The sequence below is a fragment of the Colletotrichum godetiae genome (genome assembly GCF_030913485.1).
Source record: "Colletotrichum godetiae strain CBS 193.32 chromosome Unknown BDP55scaffold_5, whole genome shotgun sequence".
NCBI classification, from domain to species: domain Eukaryota; kingdom Fungi; phylum Ascomycota; class Sordariomycetes; order Glomerellales; family Glomerellaceae; genus Colletotrichum; species Colletotrichum godetiae.
In genome coordinates this window covers 314,480-331,373 of record NW_026851253.1, presented here as the reverse complement: position 1 = coordinate 331,373, position 16,894 = coordinate 314,480, and the positions used below count along the sequence as shown (strand labels likewise).

The 16,894-nt window shown below is 54.0% G+C and overlaps 6 protein-coding genes across 6 annotated transcripts; 3 read left to right on the top strand and 3 right to left on the bottom strand.

The window, feature by feature from the left end:
• Positions 1–293: 293 nt before the first annotated feature.
• BDP55DRAFT_690534 (oxysterol-binding protein) lies at positions 294–2,283 on the top strand (the record flags this gene model as incomplete). The annotated part of the gene is made up of 7 exons (XM_060576871.1): positions 294–408; positions 496–601; positions 669–779; positions 835–1,113; positions 1,167–1,416; positions 1,466–1,779; positions 1,830–2,283. 7 exons carry the CDS (start codon positions 294–296, stop codon positions 2,281–2,283), a joined length of 1,629 nt encoding a protein of 542 aa, XP_060434388.1.
• Positions 2,284–3,110: 827 nt separating this feature from the next.
• BDP55DRAFT_648134 (uncharacterized protein) lies at positions 3,111–4,075 on the bottom strand. The gene is made up of 2 exons (XM_060573832.1): positions 3,586–4,075; positions 3,111–3,497 (listed from the first exon to the last, which is right to left on the bottom strand). Exons 1-2 carry the CDS (start codon positions 3,884–3,886, stop codon positions 3,169–3,171), a joined length of 630 nt encoding a protein of 209 aa, XP_060434387.1. The 5' UTR covers positions 3,887–4,075; the 3' UTR covers positions 3,111–3,168.
• A 1,626-nt stretch (positions 4,076–5,701) lies between these two features.
• On the top strand, positions 5,702–7,849 carry BDP55DRAFT_690532 (ELMO/CED-12 family protein; the record flags this gene model as incomplete). Its single annotated transcript, XM_060576870.1, has 1 exon — positions 5,702–7,849. The coding sequence occupies one exon, from the start codon at positions 5,702–5,704 to the stop codon at positions 7,847–7,849; it is 2,148 nt and encodes a 715-aa protein (XP_060434386.1).
• Positions 7,850–8,700: 851 nt separating this feature from the next.
• On the bottom strand, positions 8,701–10,092 carry BDP55DRAFT_648129 (RmlC-like cupin domain-containing protein). The gene has a single exon (XM_060573831.1). It carries the CDS (start codon positions 9,673–9,675, stop codon positions 8,758–8,760), a length of 918 nt encoding a protein of 305 aa, XP_060434385.1. The 5' UTR covers positions 9,676–10,092; the 3' UTR covers positions 8,701–8,757.
• Positions 10,093–10,696: 604 nt separating this feature from the next.
• On the top strand, positions 10,697–12,773 carry BDP55DRAFT_648127 (uncharacterized protein). Its single transcript, XM_060573830.1, has one exon. It carries the CDS (start codon positions 10,972–10,974, stop codon positions 12,535–12,537), a length of 1,566 nt encoding a protein of 521 aa, XP_060434384.1. The 5' UTR covers positions 10,697–10,971; the 3' UTR covers positions 12,538–12,773.
• A 596-nt stretch (positions 12,774–13,369) lies between these two features.
• On the bottom strand, positions 13,370–16,572 carry BDP55DRAFT_543155 (PX domain-containing protein; the record flags this gene model as incomplete). Its single annotated transcript, XM_060568386.1, has 7 exons — positions 13,370–14,014; positions 14,065–14,908; positions 14,961–15,336; positions 15,371–15,659; positions 15,724–16,032; positions 16,122–16,351; positions 16,422–16,572. 7 exons carry the CDS (start codon positions 16,570–16,572, stop codon positions 13,370–13,372), a joined length of 2,844 nt encoding a protein of 947 aa, XP_060434383.1.
• Positions 16,573–16,894: the final 322 nt, after the last annotated feature.

Below are 16,894 nucleotides of genomic sequence, written 5' to 3'. Positions count from 1 at the left end.
GTGAGTCTTACCAGCCCTAGCGTCACTGCCTGGTCCAGTGTTCTGGATAATAGCAGTCGCCTCCTCCACGTCGCGCCCTTGTGGTCTTCATACAGCGACAAACTCGCGCCCATACTTACACCCTTTTCACCTTACATACTCTTACGGCCTGTTGCCCATCTTCCTATACCCTGCTTGCTTCCCTAGTCGCGTACCTTGGCTTTGGCGTCTTCTGGGAGCCGAAAAGCCTCCAACTCCACTCTCCAAACCTCTGCCGTGCGCAAATCGAGGGAAAAAAAAAGTTGCCTTCAACCATGCTGACCTCTTGGCTTTCCAACCCACCAGCTAGCAATCGCTCAAGCGTCGACGAGGCCAGGGGCGCTGCCGAAGATGACGATACCACTGTGGTCGAGGCCGATCAGGGCAACGGTGAGTGAAGCCTCTGCGAGATCCGTTGCGCCCGCATTTGCCTGCTCACGGGATGCTTCACGCGCACTCGGCTAACATGGGGTCCAGTGCTCGGCCACATCATTTCTCAGCTTCGCCCTGGAGCTGATCTGAGCCGCGTTGTTTTGCCGACTTTCATTCTTGAGCCTCGTAGCATGCTCGAGAGAATTACAAAGTCAGTAATCTCCGAAAAAACCGTGGGATCTGGGGACTCCTTCGCTGACTCTGTGTGTTTGTCGTAGCTTCATGTGCCACCCCGAAATGCTCCTCCCTATACCCGAGATCGACGACCCAGTACTACGATTCGTTTCCGTTGTCAAGTTCTACTTGAGTGGATGGCATATTAAACCACCGTCAGTCCTTCCGAGCTACCCGTATAAGCCGTACACATTGCTGACATGTACCCAGAGGAGTGAAGAAGCCCCTGAACCCGATCCTCGGCGAGGTTTTCTCCTGCTACTGGGATTTGCCCGATAACACGAGAGCATACTACATCTCCGAGCAAACGTCGCATCACCCTCCCAAGTCCAGCTACTTCTACATGGTCCCCGAGCACAACATTCGCGTTGATGGCACACTCAAACCCAGGAGCAAGTTCCTTGGAAACTCGGCGGCGAGCCTGATGGAGGGTACAGCGGTCTTGTCTTTCCTTAATAGGGGTAAGGACAAGACCAAGGGCGAACGATAGTAGGTTGGCTTGGAAGCTACGTGGGATAGGAATACGCTAACCACGAGACCAGCATCTTGACGCAGCCAAACATGTACGCCCGAGGCATTCTCTTTGGAAAGATGAAGTATGAGCTCGGAGATCACAGCTTCGTCCGGTGCCCAGAACTCGACTTGGTCGCCGACATTGAGTTCAAGGTGAAGGGTTGGGTCAGCGGTACCTATAATGCGATTGGCGGCTCAATCAAGCACGAAAGCACAGGCGAAGTTCTCTACGAACTATCAGGATTTTGGAACGATGAGATGTTTGTCAAAGATGTTAAGGTAAGCTTGGAATGCTGCAGCAGTCGTGACGCGTTGCTAACAGCCTCAGACTGGTCATAAGGAGATGTTCTTCAACGCCAGACGATCGAAGCCCAGCAGTCCCCTGGTGCGGCCTATCGAAGAGCAGGATGAGCGCGAATCCCAGAAGCTTTGGGCACCGACAGCCCAGGCTGTGAAGGATCGCAACCATGAGCTTGCGACGGACGAGAAGACCAAGGTTGAAGATAGACAACGTGAGGAACGTGAGACCAGAGCTCGCGAGGGCGTTGAATGGAAGCCCAGGCTTTTCAGGGCCGTTCAGGGCGGCCCGGGTGGTCCTGAAGAAGGCGAGGAAGAGCTGGAGTGGATCATCAACGCTCACATGTGAGTATTTACAACCTTAACGTTAACCAAAACATGCTGAAACAGAGTAGCGACCACACGAGCCCAGAGAAGCAGACCGAACAGATCTTGGCCATATACCCTATTCTTCCGGGCCAGAAGCCTTCTACGGCAAACGCCATTCCTCCCCATCGGCCCTCGGCAATAACAGAGGCCCCAGCCCCAGCCCCAGCCCCGACCCCGGTTCCCGCCGCTCAGCAACATGACGGAGGGAATGACCTGATTGATTTCGGCGACGTGCCAGCTACCACCCCGACGGCCCCAACAGCGACAGCGACTGCGCCTGCGGTTCAACCACCAAGTGGCACTCCTCCGGCCCTTCAGGAGGCGCGGAGTGGATCCAAAGACATTGAAGGGATGCTCAACAGCACCGGAACGCAGGCAAAGGAGGGCCCTTTGATGGACTTTACGGACATGAAGAAGAGCGTGCCGCCGCTTAAGAGAGCCGATGAGAGCAACGACAGCTTCCATGACGCTTTGGAGTAGGTTAGAGCCAAGTTAATCTAGGACGCACGTCCCTCTGGTTCTTCTCCCACCCATCCATCTGGCAACCCCTTTGTGTCAAACATCACTTTCATTCACCATGGGAGGCGGACCTCTGGCTAGAGAGGGAGGAAGAAGGGGGTCGGTCGAGGGGTGGGTTAAACAAATCATAAATCTTTTGCATTGGCGAACGTTCGGGGAAGGGGTTTGGTAGAAAAGGGATACCTCTGTAGATATGTATAGCATTGCTTACTGCTCAGTAATAACGGCATTCAACTGCGGAAGTTTTGGACATTGTCCACTGTCAGCATCGAAGCAAAGCTCATAATGACGAGGATGACGATACAAGGGTTACAGTGGCTCTGCGATTTGGAAGCACTACCTATTCTCACATGTTTTGTTACATGATGCTCTGCCCTTTCAAGAGTTTCTCCCATAGCACCCCAACCCATCCTGGAAACGCCATAAACGCCGCTCTCACCCTTCTTTTTTGGTTCGTCTTCCAATCCCCCCGTTGAGACGGGTACGGGGGGTGGGTATCAAATTCTCAATTTCTGGGGGTTCGCCTTCCACTCTTCCTCCACCTTCTGCTGATTAGATTTGTCGCGATGTGACACGGGACGCCAATGCCCGGCGCTCCAGCCTGAAATGTCGCCAGATAGTCTGTTCTGACCAAGTGAGAAAAGGCAACAGAGCTCCAATCCCGGGTCCATCACTTTTCGCATCCCTTTGTCGCATGAACCGAGGCCCTTTTCCCCACATACGACGACCACACGCTTTCGAATAATGCGGAGCCGACGGACAGCTCGATCCATCTGTTTTCAACCAAGCTCCCTTTCCCTCTCCCTCTCTCTCTCTCTCTCTCTCTCTCTCTCTCTCTCTCTCTCTCTAGTACCGACGGCGCGTGGGTTCGGGGGTAGGCGAGCGCGACGGGCTCCTCTCATCGCGGCCGCGGTCCTTGAGCCACTTCTTGGTGCTGAGGGTGAGGTCGCGGTCGAGATCCTCGGAGGGGTTCTTGCGGTGGATGAAGTTGCAGAAGCCACCGCGGACGCAGCCCTCGCCCGAGTTGAGGCGGCAGCAGGCCTCGCGGAAGTCGGTGACGGGGGAGAGCTCGCAGTATATGGGGCGAGCGGCGTACCACCGCGAGTTGAGGTCGTCGCAGGCCTTTTGGGCAGAGTCTTCGTATTTGAAGCGGGCGTAGACGTTTCCTATAAGGTCTTTGTTTTTTTTCTTGTGTTAGTAATTTGGTCCCTCTCTCTCTCTCTCAACAATCTCAATGAGGAAAAAACAAAGGAGACGACGCACGATCATTGTTATTGTCGCACACGACGAGTTCCTCGAGCTCGCCATATTTGCAGAGCTCGCACCAGATGTCCTCGTAAAAGGCGTCAAAGTGGTTCTGCAGCTGGGACGGGTTCATGCGGTTTTTGGGGTCGTAGGCCGGGTTCTGGTAGAGGTTGGGCATGAGGATGGTCTGGGAGTAGCTGGGCTTGACGTGTTTTCTCGAGCAGCGGTCGCCGTGGCGGCAGGCACCGATTTTGAAGTAGAAGGAGCAGTTGACCTTGTCGAGCTCTGTGCCGAAGATGGAGGCGAGGAAGTTGGCCATGTTTGCGGTTTTCGGAATGCGTTTGGTCCGCTGGTTTCGAATCTGGGCGTTATCGTTTGTTTTGAAAGTTGGAGTTTCCAAGTATGATCCTTCGTGTGGTGATGTACGACTTGCTCGGAGTGCTCGATTGATCGTCGATTGTCTCTTTGACGGCCGCGTTTTTTTGGATGGAGCTGCGGAAATGGGCTTTGCTGGTGTCGCGACAAATGCGACGGACCACAGGTTGGAATTTCTAGCAGCCTCGCGCGCCACGATGATTAGTAATATTGAGGCTGAAGCTCTGCCTGTGGCAGGGATTGGTGGCTGAAAAGTGTGGCTCGAGCAGTAGTGGGTTCCAGGTGGTTCCTGCCTCCCGTCTGGAACGGTGGAACCCCGCTGATTGATTTCAGGGACTGGAATAAACAGAGTACGTACCTACGAGCCGATGGTCTAGAACGTTTTTAATAATTGTTGTTTCTCCTCGTTGTTGTAGAATCCAAACATTCCCAAGGTCAGCCTTACAACGGCTTTTTCTCATTCCAAGTCTAGACATTGGCCGTTATAGATGGTAAATTGCAATGTTCTTCTCATCTAGAACGACCATGGAAGCTTAGTAACACCCAAAACGCCTTGTTTGAATCCATTGCAGCGCTGGTTGTAATGAGTTGCTTCTCGAGCTACTCTTTTGAAACACTGGGTTCTCCTCAACCCAACGACGCCGACTGGAGGATTGACGGATTGGTCTAATGCTATGGAGTATGGGCCGGCTTCCAGATTCGTTTGTGCGTCTGCTCAACTGAATGATGTTCTGCCCACCGCAACTGAAGGTTCACTCATCCGATGATGACGACTTGTCGACAGAAGTCAAAACTCCGAGTTGAACAGTCAAACCTAAGGGTCACGAGACTACATCCCGATGGCAAATCAACAAACACGCGCTTCGCTGAATGATTTCATTAAGGTTTCTTCCGAGAGATGATGAAAATATCCACGGTCTCCGGTGGGAAGACATGGTGAAACCAGTCGTTGGACGCGCTATCTCACTTGCCGACCAGTCGCCGCAGTCCCGCCGTCCCAGACTCCCAGTCACCAACTCTCGGACTCGAAGCCAAGCAAATCCCCTCCAAAATCCACTAAAACACCCCCGAGAGGAGAAGTGGAGCAAAGAACACCAAGCCGTGCTGTGCCATTGGTGCAACACCGGCTAACTGGTGTGAAAGTGAACCCCCAAACGGCCCAAAATCAGTTGGAGGCTTGCTGGGATCCTCCCCGTTGTCGCTGCATCTGTGCTTTCCCACCTCCTGCAGGACATGCGCAAACTTCCCGCCCGTGCGCATCTAACGCGGGCCAAAGTCAACACATCTGTTGCTTCGACAGCCCTCGCGCACACCCTTCCCTCTACCGTCCCCTTCTCTCTCTCCCCTTTTTAGTGTGTACGAATAATTTACACCACCCTCACAGTCCTTCCTTGACCCTTCCGTGTACACTATTTCCCCCTTGTCGACGGAACATCCTAAAAATCTTTTTTTATACCCACGATCGACGCCATTCCCTCCGTCCACATTTGCGAAGGATCTACAGAGAAGCTTCTGCCCGTGTTCCATCTTGCTTGACACGGACCCTCTTCCGCCCATCCTCGAGATCTTCCGTCCGACACCCTTTGCTTTATATACCCCGAACCGAGCGCTCTCTCTCTTTCTCAGCAGAGGGCCATGACTACGACGGACGCGACTCTGTCTTCCATCTGCTGACGACCTTCTGCTCGACACCCGGTCACAGCGCCGACGCTCTTTCTTCCCGCCCCGAACCTGTACATACCTTCTCGACGCCGCTACCATGGATCAGGCCGATATCCCCGCGCTTCTGTCGCGCCTCGCGAGCGACGAGGACGCCGCCCGAAAGATGGCCGTCTTCAAGCTGCAATCCTCCATAAACGATCCTGCCTTTGCCGACGTCTTCATATCCTCGGGAGGACTGGTCATTCTACGACGCCTGATTATGAGTGCGGGAGGAAATACGTTGGCGTACTCGCTGCAGAGTCTGACGCGCCTTTTGGAGGTGGACATGGGCTGGGAGATATTCGAGGGATCAGCGTCAGGGGATCTCGTGGAGCGCATTGTCGAATTGATCGTTACGAATCCTCTTGTCAACATTTTGCGCGGTGCCATGTCGATCCTGGTCGCCCTCGTCGGTCACACACAATCGTCTCGCCCGACGACCCCTCGCACCCCAGGGTCCTTTGGTTTCAGAGCCCTGAAGCCCGCCGTCGCAGTTTACCCGCAGTTCTTTGAGCTCGTTATCGCCCAGCTCCAGTCCGCCGACCACGCGCTGTGCGCCAATGCCCTCATGCTCATCAATGCCATGATCCGCGACGCTGTATCCAGTGACGGCAGTATCACAAAAGCGAACAGCCCTGCCATGGAGGAGTGGTCAAAGTTCATCAAGCGCTTGCAAGATCTCGGTCTCATCAAGGCCGTGTACAACCTGATGCAGAGCTCGTCACTACAGGATCTCGCGCATCCTCTGCTTGAGTTCCAGTCCTTGACCAAGGTTCTGCTGAGGAAGTGGCGGGAGGTGAGGGTTGATCTCGAGCGGCCCGAGCACAGACGGGGACTGAAGGGACTTCACCTTGCCAGCAACCCGGAGAAGCAAGTCAATGGCATTCACCGATTGGACGAGCTCAACGAACTTGGGAAGAAGGGAAGCCGGCGTCATAACCCTGAGAAATGGAGGAGACTGGGCTTCGAAACTGAAAGTCCCACGCAGGAGTTCGAGGTCCCCGGCTTCCTGGGCATGATGGACTTGACAGACTACGTGCGGAAGAACGAGGACAGCTTCCAGAAGATGTTGCTGGAGCAATCCACGAAACCAAGGAACGAAAGGTGCCCAGTCGCCAGGGCAAGTCTCGCGGTCACGATGATCCTGTACGATCATTTCGAGGTGGAGAAGTCGGATGTTGAGGACATTAAGGGTTATCAAGGCTTGGACGGTATTAAAAACAACGAAAAGCTATTCCGTCCGCTCCTTCTCCAGTGGTCGCGTCTTCACACCGCCGGGCTGCAAGCTTTCTTCCGCGTATGGAAGTCCACTGCCGCAGAACACCTAGATTTCGAAAAAGTAGCAGAGCTAGTCCGAATTCTCATCGAGCAAGTTGTCGGCCAGGCAAGCCGGACCAAGGATGTCTTGGAGGTTGAGGAGGAGCTGTTGGAGTACGACTGCACCAGACTGCGAGAGCTCCAGATGGAGCTTTTAGAATTGTCGTTCGAGGATCAGTGGGGTCAGCATCTGTATCAAGTCCGAGAGGAGTTGAGGCAAGAGGCACTTCAATTTGTCAAAGAGCAACGGATTCGATGTCTGCTCCAGGGATCTTGGTTTTCCAAGCCGTTACCACGGCGAGACACCAACCCAAGAGACGAGAACCTGAAGCGTCGCCTGTACACACCGCGGCCATGGCGCTTCGCTAAGCTCTCGCACAACCGCCGGTACCTACACTACGCCGACTTTGAGGTACAGACAGCACAAGATCCGGGTCTTGACATTTTGACGGAGAAGGTCGACCTCAGCACCATCAGCTCAGTCGTGTCCAACGTGTCAGCCTCCAACGAGGAAAGCCGCAGCGCGACTAGTAGTTCGACGCTCAAGAACAACGTGACGGTCAAATCGACAACCAAGATCACCATCTTCAGCTACGCCAACCCTGCCGAAGCTGCCAACGGCGGCGATGCCAAGGAGCAGGCCATCCTGACTCTCAACCCGGTCACGCACAGCTTGGCGTCGGAGTGGCTCGACGGTCTGCTCATGCTGCTCAACCAGGCACCCATCACAGCTGAGACGAACAAGCTCGTGAATCTCGTGAGCGACTTTGGGCTCAAGATCAGGCTGCTCAACGTCAGGATCGAGGCTGCGTACACCGGGCCACCACCAGGTGCAGGAGTGATACCCAGCAGGGACGGTCTCGATGAAGATTACTTCTACGACGTGTGAGATTTTGTGCGATTGGAGGAGTTGGGATTTGGGGGCGGAAAGCGTCCGATTTCCTTTGTGATGCTTTTGTTTTGTGGTTTACATATACCCGCGTTCTTCTCCCGGCTCTGTACCGGACCAGAGATGTAACGAATGGAGCCAGGACGGGGGGGGAAACTCTTTATCAGAGTTTTATATTTTTATTTTCCCCCTGACTTGGCTGCCTACAATGAAGCATAGCGAGCGGTCTAGTTGCGTCGTCAGGTAATCATGGAAAGGCTTGGATTTGGTGGGCAACTTTTCTGAGAGTGCTACATAAATGATGTGCAGGTTTGGTGGGTGTGTTTATAGCTGTGCTGGCAGGGCTTCTTCTCTCTTTTTCTGTCTGTGTCTCTCTTCATGTATGATCATGCCATCCAAAGCTGGGTCTTGACGACTTTGCTCGAGTATATTTCAATACCAAATTCCATAAGTCATGAGTATGAATGAACCAGAACAGATGGCGAGTGTGTGCTCGGTGTACATGTTTCCAAACTCCAGCTATTTGAGGGGTTGGCTTTTAACCTTTATAAGACATGGCGTCTGTAAATAGGAGTTGCACAGATCTTACGATGGTAGATATTTCATGGCGTAGTCAAAACCCCAGCATTTGCATCAAGAAATCTTTGCACTAACCTGCATAAATCAACTTTGAAGACTTCCTTATCATCAGTACCGTAAGTCCATGTACGACACCCGAATTGTTGAGCCTACTCCAGTCCTCTTGTTGTCCGCACTAGGTATACCAAGATCGTCTTGGGCCTACTCCCCTTCAAATCTTTGTAGTGTAGTAAATAATCAAGAAAGCAGTGCTCGTCAGGTTAGCCCATAAATCCAGTTTGAAATCTGTGGTTCCATTTGCGCATGAACAACGTTCCAAACTATTTACTCTACGATCTCTCCAGTTTCGTCGTATTCCGACTCTTCCATCCCGCCGCCCTCTCAAACCCATTCTTGTGGAAATAAAAGTCCTCAAGCGCTTGTTTGGCCTCTTGGCTGCTCGTCACCACAAACGGACCATGCTGCACAACAGGCTGGTCCAGTGGTTTTCCCGCAATCAGAAGAATCCGCGCAGCCAATGTCGCCGTGTCCGGAACTCCCATCCGCACCGCGTCTCCCTCCATCCCAAACACAACAGCCTGGAACTGTCGTGTCTCGTTGCGGTCCTCCTCGGTGGAGGAGCTGACTTGCATAGATCCTTCGACAACGTACGCCATCGCGTTCCAGCCCTGGGGAATCTGCTGCGAGATCTCGCCGCCCGGTTGTATCTGGATGTCGAGGTACCATATCGGCGTATACGTCAGGTCCCTAACACTATCGAGCCCTCCAGAGACACCCGAGATGACTTTCACAGTAACCCTCCCGTCATCAAGTTGCGCAAGAGGAATCTCTTTAGCCTTGAGATCGCGATACCTCGGCTCGCACATCTTCAGATGCCGCGGCAGATCAACCCACAACTGTAATCCCGCCCCGCCGCTTCCATCCTCAGCAGGGATCGGTTGCTCAGAATGCATGATCCCTCTGCCGGCCGTCATGAACTGCAAGTCGCCGGCGTGCAGAACCCCGCGGTGTCCCGCAAAGTCCTCGTGCTCGACGGATCCCTTGAGGATGTAGGAGACGGTCTCCTGGCCTCGGTGGGGGTGGTCGGGAAAGCCTTGGCCGGTGGCGCCGTTCATGTGGTCGAGCATGAGGAAGGGGGACAGGGTGCGGAGGTGGTTGCTTCCGATGGAGCGGCGGACGCGGGCGCCTGCGCCTTCGGATTGCTCTGGGGCCGTGAATATTTTGCGTATTGTTCGGAGGGTCGACATGGTTTGTAAGTGGATGGTTGCCGGAATTCGGTCCTGGTCTCGATGTTGTATGTGATAGGGTGCTGATGGAAAAGACGGTGACTTTCAAATACACGACTGTTGTTCCAATTATGAGACTGAATCATTCACGGAATAATTTAGCTCAAGTCTTCTTCTGGAAAAGCAAACGATACTTGTATGCGAACTTCTCACGATGATGCGCCATTGTAAATGTCGCGTAAGTGCTCCTCTAAGCCGACGTAGTCTGACAAACCCCACCTAGCTTATCAATTTGCTCCATTTCACTTAACGCTTACGAATGCTTACAACATGCGCTCTGCATGCTTTGCATCTTCACTTGGGTAGTAGCTGATCACGGAGCTATGAACTTTGTCGCCGATGAGAATGAGCCTGCAGTAGGTATCCGTACGGAAAAATATGGACAACGGACATTTAGGGACTGCCGGAAGGGGTCCCGCGCGGGATCTCCAGGCTAAGGTAGTGTGCGAGAGTGGGGCGGGGCGGTAAGATGAATACTTACTTAGAAACTGGGGTTCAAGAGCTCCAGCCGCGCGGGACGATTAGCTTCTTGAAGAACTCCTTGCCCATCAGCTTTCTACGCACAGCTAGTACAGATATAAATGCGCAACATCTCTTCGTTTCTGATTAGCCTTGTTGTGAATATTTTGCAGTAACAAGGTTGAGATTGGTCGCTTGTAAGATGGTCGCTGGCGGTGGCCAGGCTCGTAGGGCGCAGGGCGCTTGGCTGGCAGTGGCATGCAGTCAATGTAGTCGAATTGGCTTCGTTTTTGCCTGCTTTGAAATGATGATTCAATAAAGGTGTCGTTGGCCTTGCGTTCTCAGGTGAATCATACGGATTGGTCCGGACAGTTCATCGTATCCGTAGGGCTGGAGAGGCTCCCTCGTCCCATCCACCCCCGGTCCCAGATAATGGCCCCCAATATCCACCCCTGCTCGGTCTGCTTTCCCAGCCCCCCTCAATATTGGAGCTTCAGCCGCGGGGCAGCTTCCCAAACCAACCCTCAAACCCCCCTCGAGACTTACCAAACATCGATAAACTGCGACTTGAAATTGCAGACGCTTCAGCCTATTGAGAAGTGAACAACGACAAAAGTAAACTCGACATTTCAAAGTCCTTTGATCACAAACAAAGTAAACAAACAAAAAAAAGTTTCGAGATTGGCCGGTACCTACCTGAATATGACATCACCCTCCCGAAGCACCTACCGCCCCTGAAACTAAAGCTTCCCCGACAACCACGGACCAACGTCCTCTCTCCCTCCGGACAAAACGCACATGGTCCGCCGCCTCCCGTGGACGCATCCACACCTTAAATTCGGCCACGCCGCCGAAAGCGAAAGCAAAGACAAATCACGGACGTGGGCTACCTTTACAGCCCTCGCAACCGCAACCACTCCCATCAGGAACACCATTGACGACACCGGAACCCGCGATATCAGCAGCTACTTCACAAAGACGACGAAAATGGTCTACCGTACCCCGCGCAGCGGCGGCGGCCGACGGCTTATGTACAACAGCGGCAGCGGCAGCGGCGGTGGTGGCGGTGGCAGCAGCAGAAAGACGACGCCCTATACACCCAACGCCGGCGGCGGCAGGACATCCTCCCCCTCGCCCCCTCCCTCGCAAAAGAAGCGCCTCGACGGTCTGTTCCTCGAAGGGAACTGGTACTGCAATTGCCAACCGCGTCAATCCGCCAAATTCCTACAAGTCAGCAAGAAGACGGCCAACAGGGGCCGGTGGTTCTACACGTGCGAAAAGAGGCGCGGCGGCTGCAATTTCTTCCTATGGGCCGAGGACGCGGAAAATAGGGCCGGGGCGGCGACCATGACGTTGCCGCCCATGCCGCAGGACGGTGCCGCTGCCGGTAATGCTGCTGCTACGCCTCGAGGAACGACTGCTCAGAGTCCGGGTTTGACGCCGCGTACGGCTTCCACCATCAAGCCTGCTATGAGAACAGCTCCTTCAACGGCAATGGAGCCGCCTCCGTCGCCCACGGCGCAACGAAGCGCCGCGAAGCAAAAGTTCATGGATACATATTTCAAGAACCGACCTGTCCAGGTACCCGAGGAAGAACCAAACGATCTAATGGTCACAGACGAGGAAGCCGAGCTCACCACCCCCGCGCAGAGAAAAAGGAAAAGAGTCCTCTTCGACTTTGACTCTGACGACGGCGAGGGGCAGGGGCAGGGAGCTGGTGCCGATGATTACGGCCTAGACGACGTTTCCTCGGACGAGGAGAGGGCCATGACGGAAGCCATGGAACGCAGCGCCAAGAAGCTTCGCAACGATGGTGGCGGTCTGCCTTCCACCCCCGCCGCGCAGCGTACGATCCAGGACGGCGCGCTGCCTACGCCGCAGACCGTCAGCCGAACCCTCTTCCCCGACGCGAAGCGCCGCAAAGTCGACGAGGGTGTCGGCGAGATCTCACCCGGCAATGTATCCTTCTCGACGAGCACGTCGTCAGCTACACTCGGTCGCTCAACAGCGGCAGCGGGACCGGGGCCCGCCTCCTCGCCACCGACCTCGACGCCCCAAGAAGAGCAACTCGATCCAACAGAGGAAGTCATGGCCCTACTCCGCGACCAACAAAAAGGCGGCGGCGGAGGCGGCATAGACGACGCCACCGCGCGCGCTGTCAAAGCCGTGCTGGGCCGGTTCGCGATGAAGGCGAAAGGCCTGGCACGGGGCCGGGACACGGTACGGACGGCGCTCAAGGCCAAGGACGAGAAGATTGCGGAGCTGCAGGAGCGGGTTGCGAGTCTCGAGGCCAGGGCGAGAACGCAGAGGGAGCAGATTGCGGATTTCAAGGCTGGTATGATGGACTTGTACTCGAAGCACTGAAAACCTCGACAAGCCCGCATCGGTTTGCTTTTCCCTTTGGGATATTGTTTTGGTGTTGTTGTCATTACTGGGAAAAGGTTGGTCGCGGAGGAAAGGAGGAGAGACCTCGGATGAAACTCGGATACAGTGAGCCGGCCAGACCAGCCAGCCACTTCATGAAATGCGGGCTCCCATGGTCTTTTGTTGGATGAAGAAGGTATTTTGATGGATGGAGTTTGGAATTGAGGATACCCCCCCCCCCCCCCCGCACGCGAGCCCTTATGTTATGATCTATGGTAGTGAGTAGATAGCAAGTATGAAGAAGATGATTTTCTTCCTCACTACATCTGACTTCCTTTCGCGAACCCCTTTTCTGCGATGAGGGCGAATTTCGTGAAACTTGGCCTTGTACTTGGGGACTCAACCTACTGCCTGGGACACGGTTGATTTTGGACATACTTTGAGGCTCATTATTCGAGTATATGGCTTGACTTCAAAGTGTAGCTTAATAAAGTTACATGGATTGGCGTCATTGTTTCTGAGTCTGCTGAGTTGCCACGCGATTCTAATCGTCACTTCCCAAGGACCAGCCGACGGTAAAGAGGGGAGAGAGACAGAGAGCGTCTAGCTTAATTCAAGAGAGCCAGAAAAAAATCACAGATAAATGTTTCATGTAAATCTTTTAACGAGTTCAAAGTAATTCAGGTATTGTAGACATGAAAACCATTATACGCCAGGGTTTATGGGGCTTAATGCCCTCAAATGTGCCAAACCCGTGAAACCTTTCCCAACCCACCCATGTATTTGTGAACCCAAATTACGAGCCAGGGGATATCATGCTTTCTCTAAAAGCTTACTGGGCAAGAACCTCGCGCAACATGACAAGGAAGTTTTCCTTGAGCTTGTGAACCTCGGACACGGGCGGCTTGGCCGGCTCGCCGGCGCTCCGACGGAGCCTATCGCGTCTCTTGGCCCGGCGACGGCGCTCGGCCTCGATAGGGTCGAGCTCGTCTTCCTCCTCCGCCTCGTCTTCGTCTTCGTCGTCGTCTTCGTCATACGCCATGTCCTCCAAATCCATCTGGTCAAGACCAAAGTCGGAAGAGGAGAAACCAGTGGGGACCAGGTCGGGACCTCCGTTTCCTTCAGCCGCCATCTTTTGTCGTGTCTTGTCGTGGTGCCACTTCTTCCTGGCTTCTTGCCACGAGATGAGTTGGTTAACCTCATCGATGACCTTGGCCTTATCAATGGCACCAGAGCTAACACCTCCCTCGAAGAGCGCATTGACATTCAAGGTGCCATTCTTGGGGCCCTTTCTCAGGAACTCCAAAATGTCCTCGATCCAGCCCATCAGCTGGTCAAACAAGCCGTTGTCATGAGTGTGGACCTCGTGCACAAACTTATAAAAGTTGTGCTCGTGCCTCTGGCAGAGATCAATGAAGGCCTGCACAGTCTGATTCGGGTCTGCCGATGCGTCCTGCTCCTGGCATTTCTCAACAACCTACGTCGTCCGTTAGTGCTGTTACTATGGCATCTCAAGACATTACTTACCTGAATCATGTCGTCAATGAACACAGCAAAGTCAGTGACACTGCTGTAAACGTTTGCCGACTTGTAGACCCGAACAAGGGGTTCGTAGAAAATGCTGAAGAGGTCTCTGAACAGCTGAAGTGTGACCGGCTGCTCCACCAACTGCAGCATCATGGCCTTGTCGTGCTGTCTTGTGCAAAGCTTCAGATACTGCTTGAGGTACGAGAACAACTGAGCACCCTGCTTCAGCTCTTCGTCAATGTTCTCAACGGCGTTGTTGAAAGCAACATAGGCGTTGTAAAGTCGGCCAATCTGTTCCGAGGTAAGACCAGGCTCAAGGTAATCCGAGCGGAGGATCACGACAATCAAGTCGATATCTTCAGCAGCCGCCTCCTCCCTGATGGCAAGTTTGATGTGCTCCTCGGCCTCGGTGTACATCTTGAGCTTGCCAGTAAAGGCCGCATCGCCGATCTTAGCGCCGAGCGTGTCGATAGACTTTTGGAAGCTCTTGATGCCGTCGTTGAGAGTCAAAGAGAAGATGCGTTGGAGCAGCGAACGGGTGCCGAAAGGTTGCGCCAGGAACACGTCCAAGACACCGGACATGACAGCAGCTGGGTTCGCAATTCTGATAACGTTCTTGATGACGGTGTAAGGAATGAGCGAGTGGATCCTCTTGGCTTGGGCAAAAAGCTCGGGAGAGTTGTCTTCAGCCAGGAACAGATGGTAGATCGTGGCTGCGACCTCGATCCGAAGCCACTCGGCAAACTTTCGGTACTGAATGCTCAGGTCCTGAATGGTCTCCTTTTCCTTGATCTCCTTGAACAGTGACGTAAGACCGTTGCGCTCAACAATCTCTTGACGGAACCTGAACACTGTTAGTACTTGGTAGGGGGGATTCAGATGGCGGGATTACGCACTCCTCCATATAGATGTCGAGCTCGGCAGCGCGTTTCCTTGCTACCTCGTAAAACTTCTTCTGCTCTTCCACACGCATCGCATCAACGGCCTTTCTCCGCTCAATATCGTCAATGTCGGCGTCCGTCGGCGTGATCTGGTCCCTGGTGAGGAACTCCTCCATGGCCTTGGTTTGCGCAATCTGGGGGTTCGAGAGCAATGTGCGGATGAATGCTCTGAGAGAGACACGCTGGCTCTCACGCCACAGCGTCACCTGTTCGTTCTTCTTTCCTCCGAGGAATGGCAGGGGGCTCTTGGGCCTACTGTCCGTTGACACACGCGGTGAGTTGCGGCCAGAAGTTGTAGAGCTGGCACGTTTGTGGCCTACACTGGTTAACACTCGCCCCACCGCACGAGTATGAGGAGTACTCACCTAGCACCGACAACTTGGAATGGGGTTCCTTTTCGTGAGGAGGAAGCCCAGTCATCATGGTCGAAACAGAAGACGCCGAGGAGGCAGAAGAATCCGGGCTTCCACCTCCAGTCAGAGAAGAGAACAGACCCGTAGTCGTCGTATCCGACTTGTTCTTCTTCGGCAGAGTGGGTAGAACTTTGCCCGGCAATTCGAGGCGTAGTCTCTTATGTAACCTGGCGAAATCGCTATATCTTCTACCGATGAAAAACTCGAGCTCGCCCTTTCGGTGGATGCGCATAATGAACTCCTAAACTCAGGGTTAGTGTCTGCTCTGCTCGCCCAAATAGAACCAGACAGTGAAATCAGCTTACAGCGTGCTTGTGAGACCGGATGGTCTTCCTCTCGGACGTGATTCGAACGGCAGCAATGTTCACATCCCAGCCATTGATGTAGTTGCCTTCCGGCAACGCATGCATGACGCCCGTGTCGATGGCATTGCTGTCGACAACTTCAATCTCGGAAAACCGTATCCTTTCCTCAAAGCCGGAGGAAGTCTTGCAGCCGGACACCATCATCAACTCAACGAGCTTCTGACATTTTATAGCCAACTTGCGCCGCTTAGTCTCTTCGAGTCTGTCTTCGGAGGACGAAATGTTCTTCGTAGCAAAGGATTCTAGGAACTGTAGTTGGGGTGGTGGAACGAGTCAGCGGAGCTAGTCCGGAGGAAGTAGGCGTTTTGTAATGGCGCGGGGGAAGCCTTTGCACTTACTACTTGGAGCTTGTCTTGCCAAAACTCCTTCTCTCTGGCCTTGTCGAGAAAAGGGAAATCGCGAACATGGTGTACAAAGATGTAGCGCAGAATAGGGAGCTCTGAGTCGAGGGGGGAGACCTCTCCAACGTCGGATTTGAAGGGGGCGCCGAATCGCTTGAGGGCCGTGGGGGAGTTGAGCTCCGAGATTTCGTACTTGACTTGCTCGGAAACGAGCTCGCGCTTGAGATCTGGCAGGAGGATGTTAGCATAATGGTTTCCCTCTTCTCGTATCATGTCGAAAATGACGGGCTAACTAACAATGCTCTTGCTTTCCCGTCAGGGACTGGCCCGGTGGGGGGATAGACATGTTGCTCTTTGAACGAAGGGGAAGCTCAGTCCTTGTGACCGGGGCCTGGGCCGGGTCTACAGCAGCGCCATTCTGCGGTTGTTCTTGGGATGTCGAAGCCATCAGCGTAGTTTCTTTCTTGTTTCGTGTTGTATGAACCGTTCCCGGGGCTGGCAAGGTCTGTTGGAATGCCCTCGTTGTTTCGGTGCCAAGATCGTGGAAGAGAGAAGAGAGAGGTGTTGCGGATTTGCGGAAGGAAGAAAGGGTCGAGGGAAGGTGGGCAAGCTGACTGGCGTCAGAGCAACAGCTGGGGACCCGCGACGTAATAATCAATTTACGGACGGTACAGCGGTACGGGGGGGGGGGGCTAGGTGACTGAGGTGGTGACTGGGTATCCGTACTTGGGGGCTGGCAGGGTAAGTACCTTGGGCTGGGCACGAGCCGG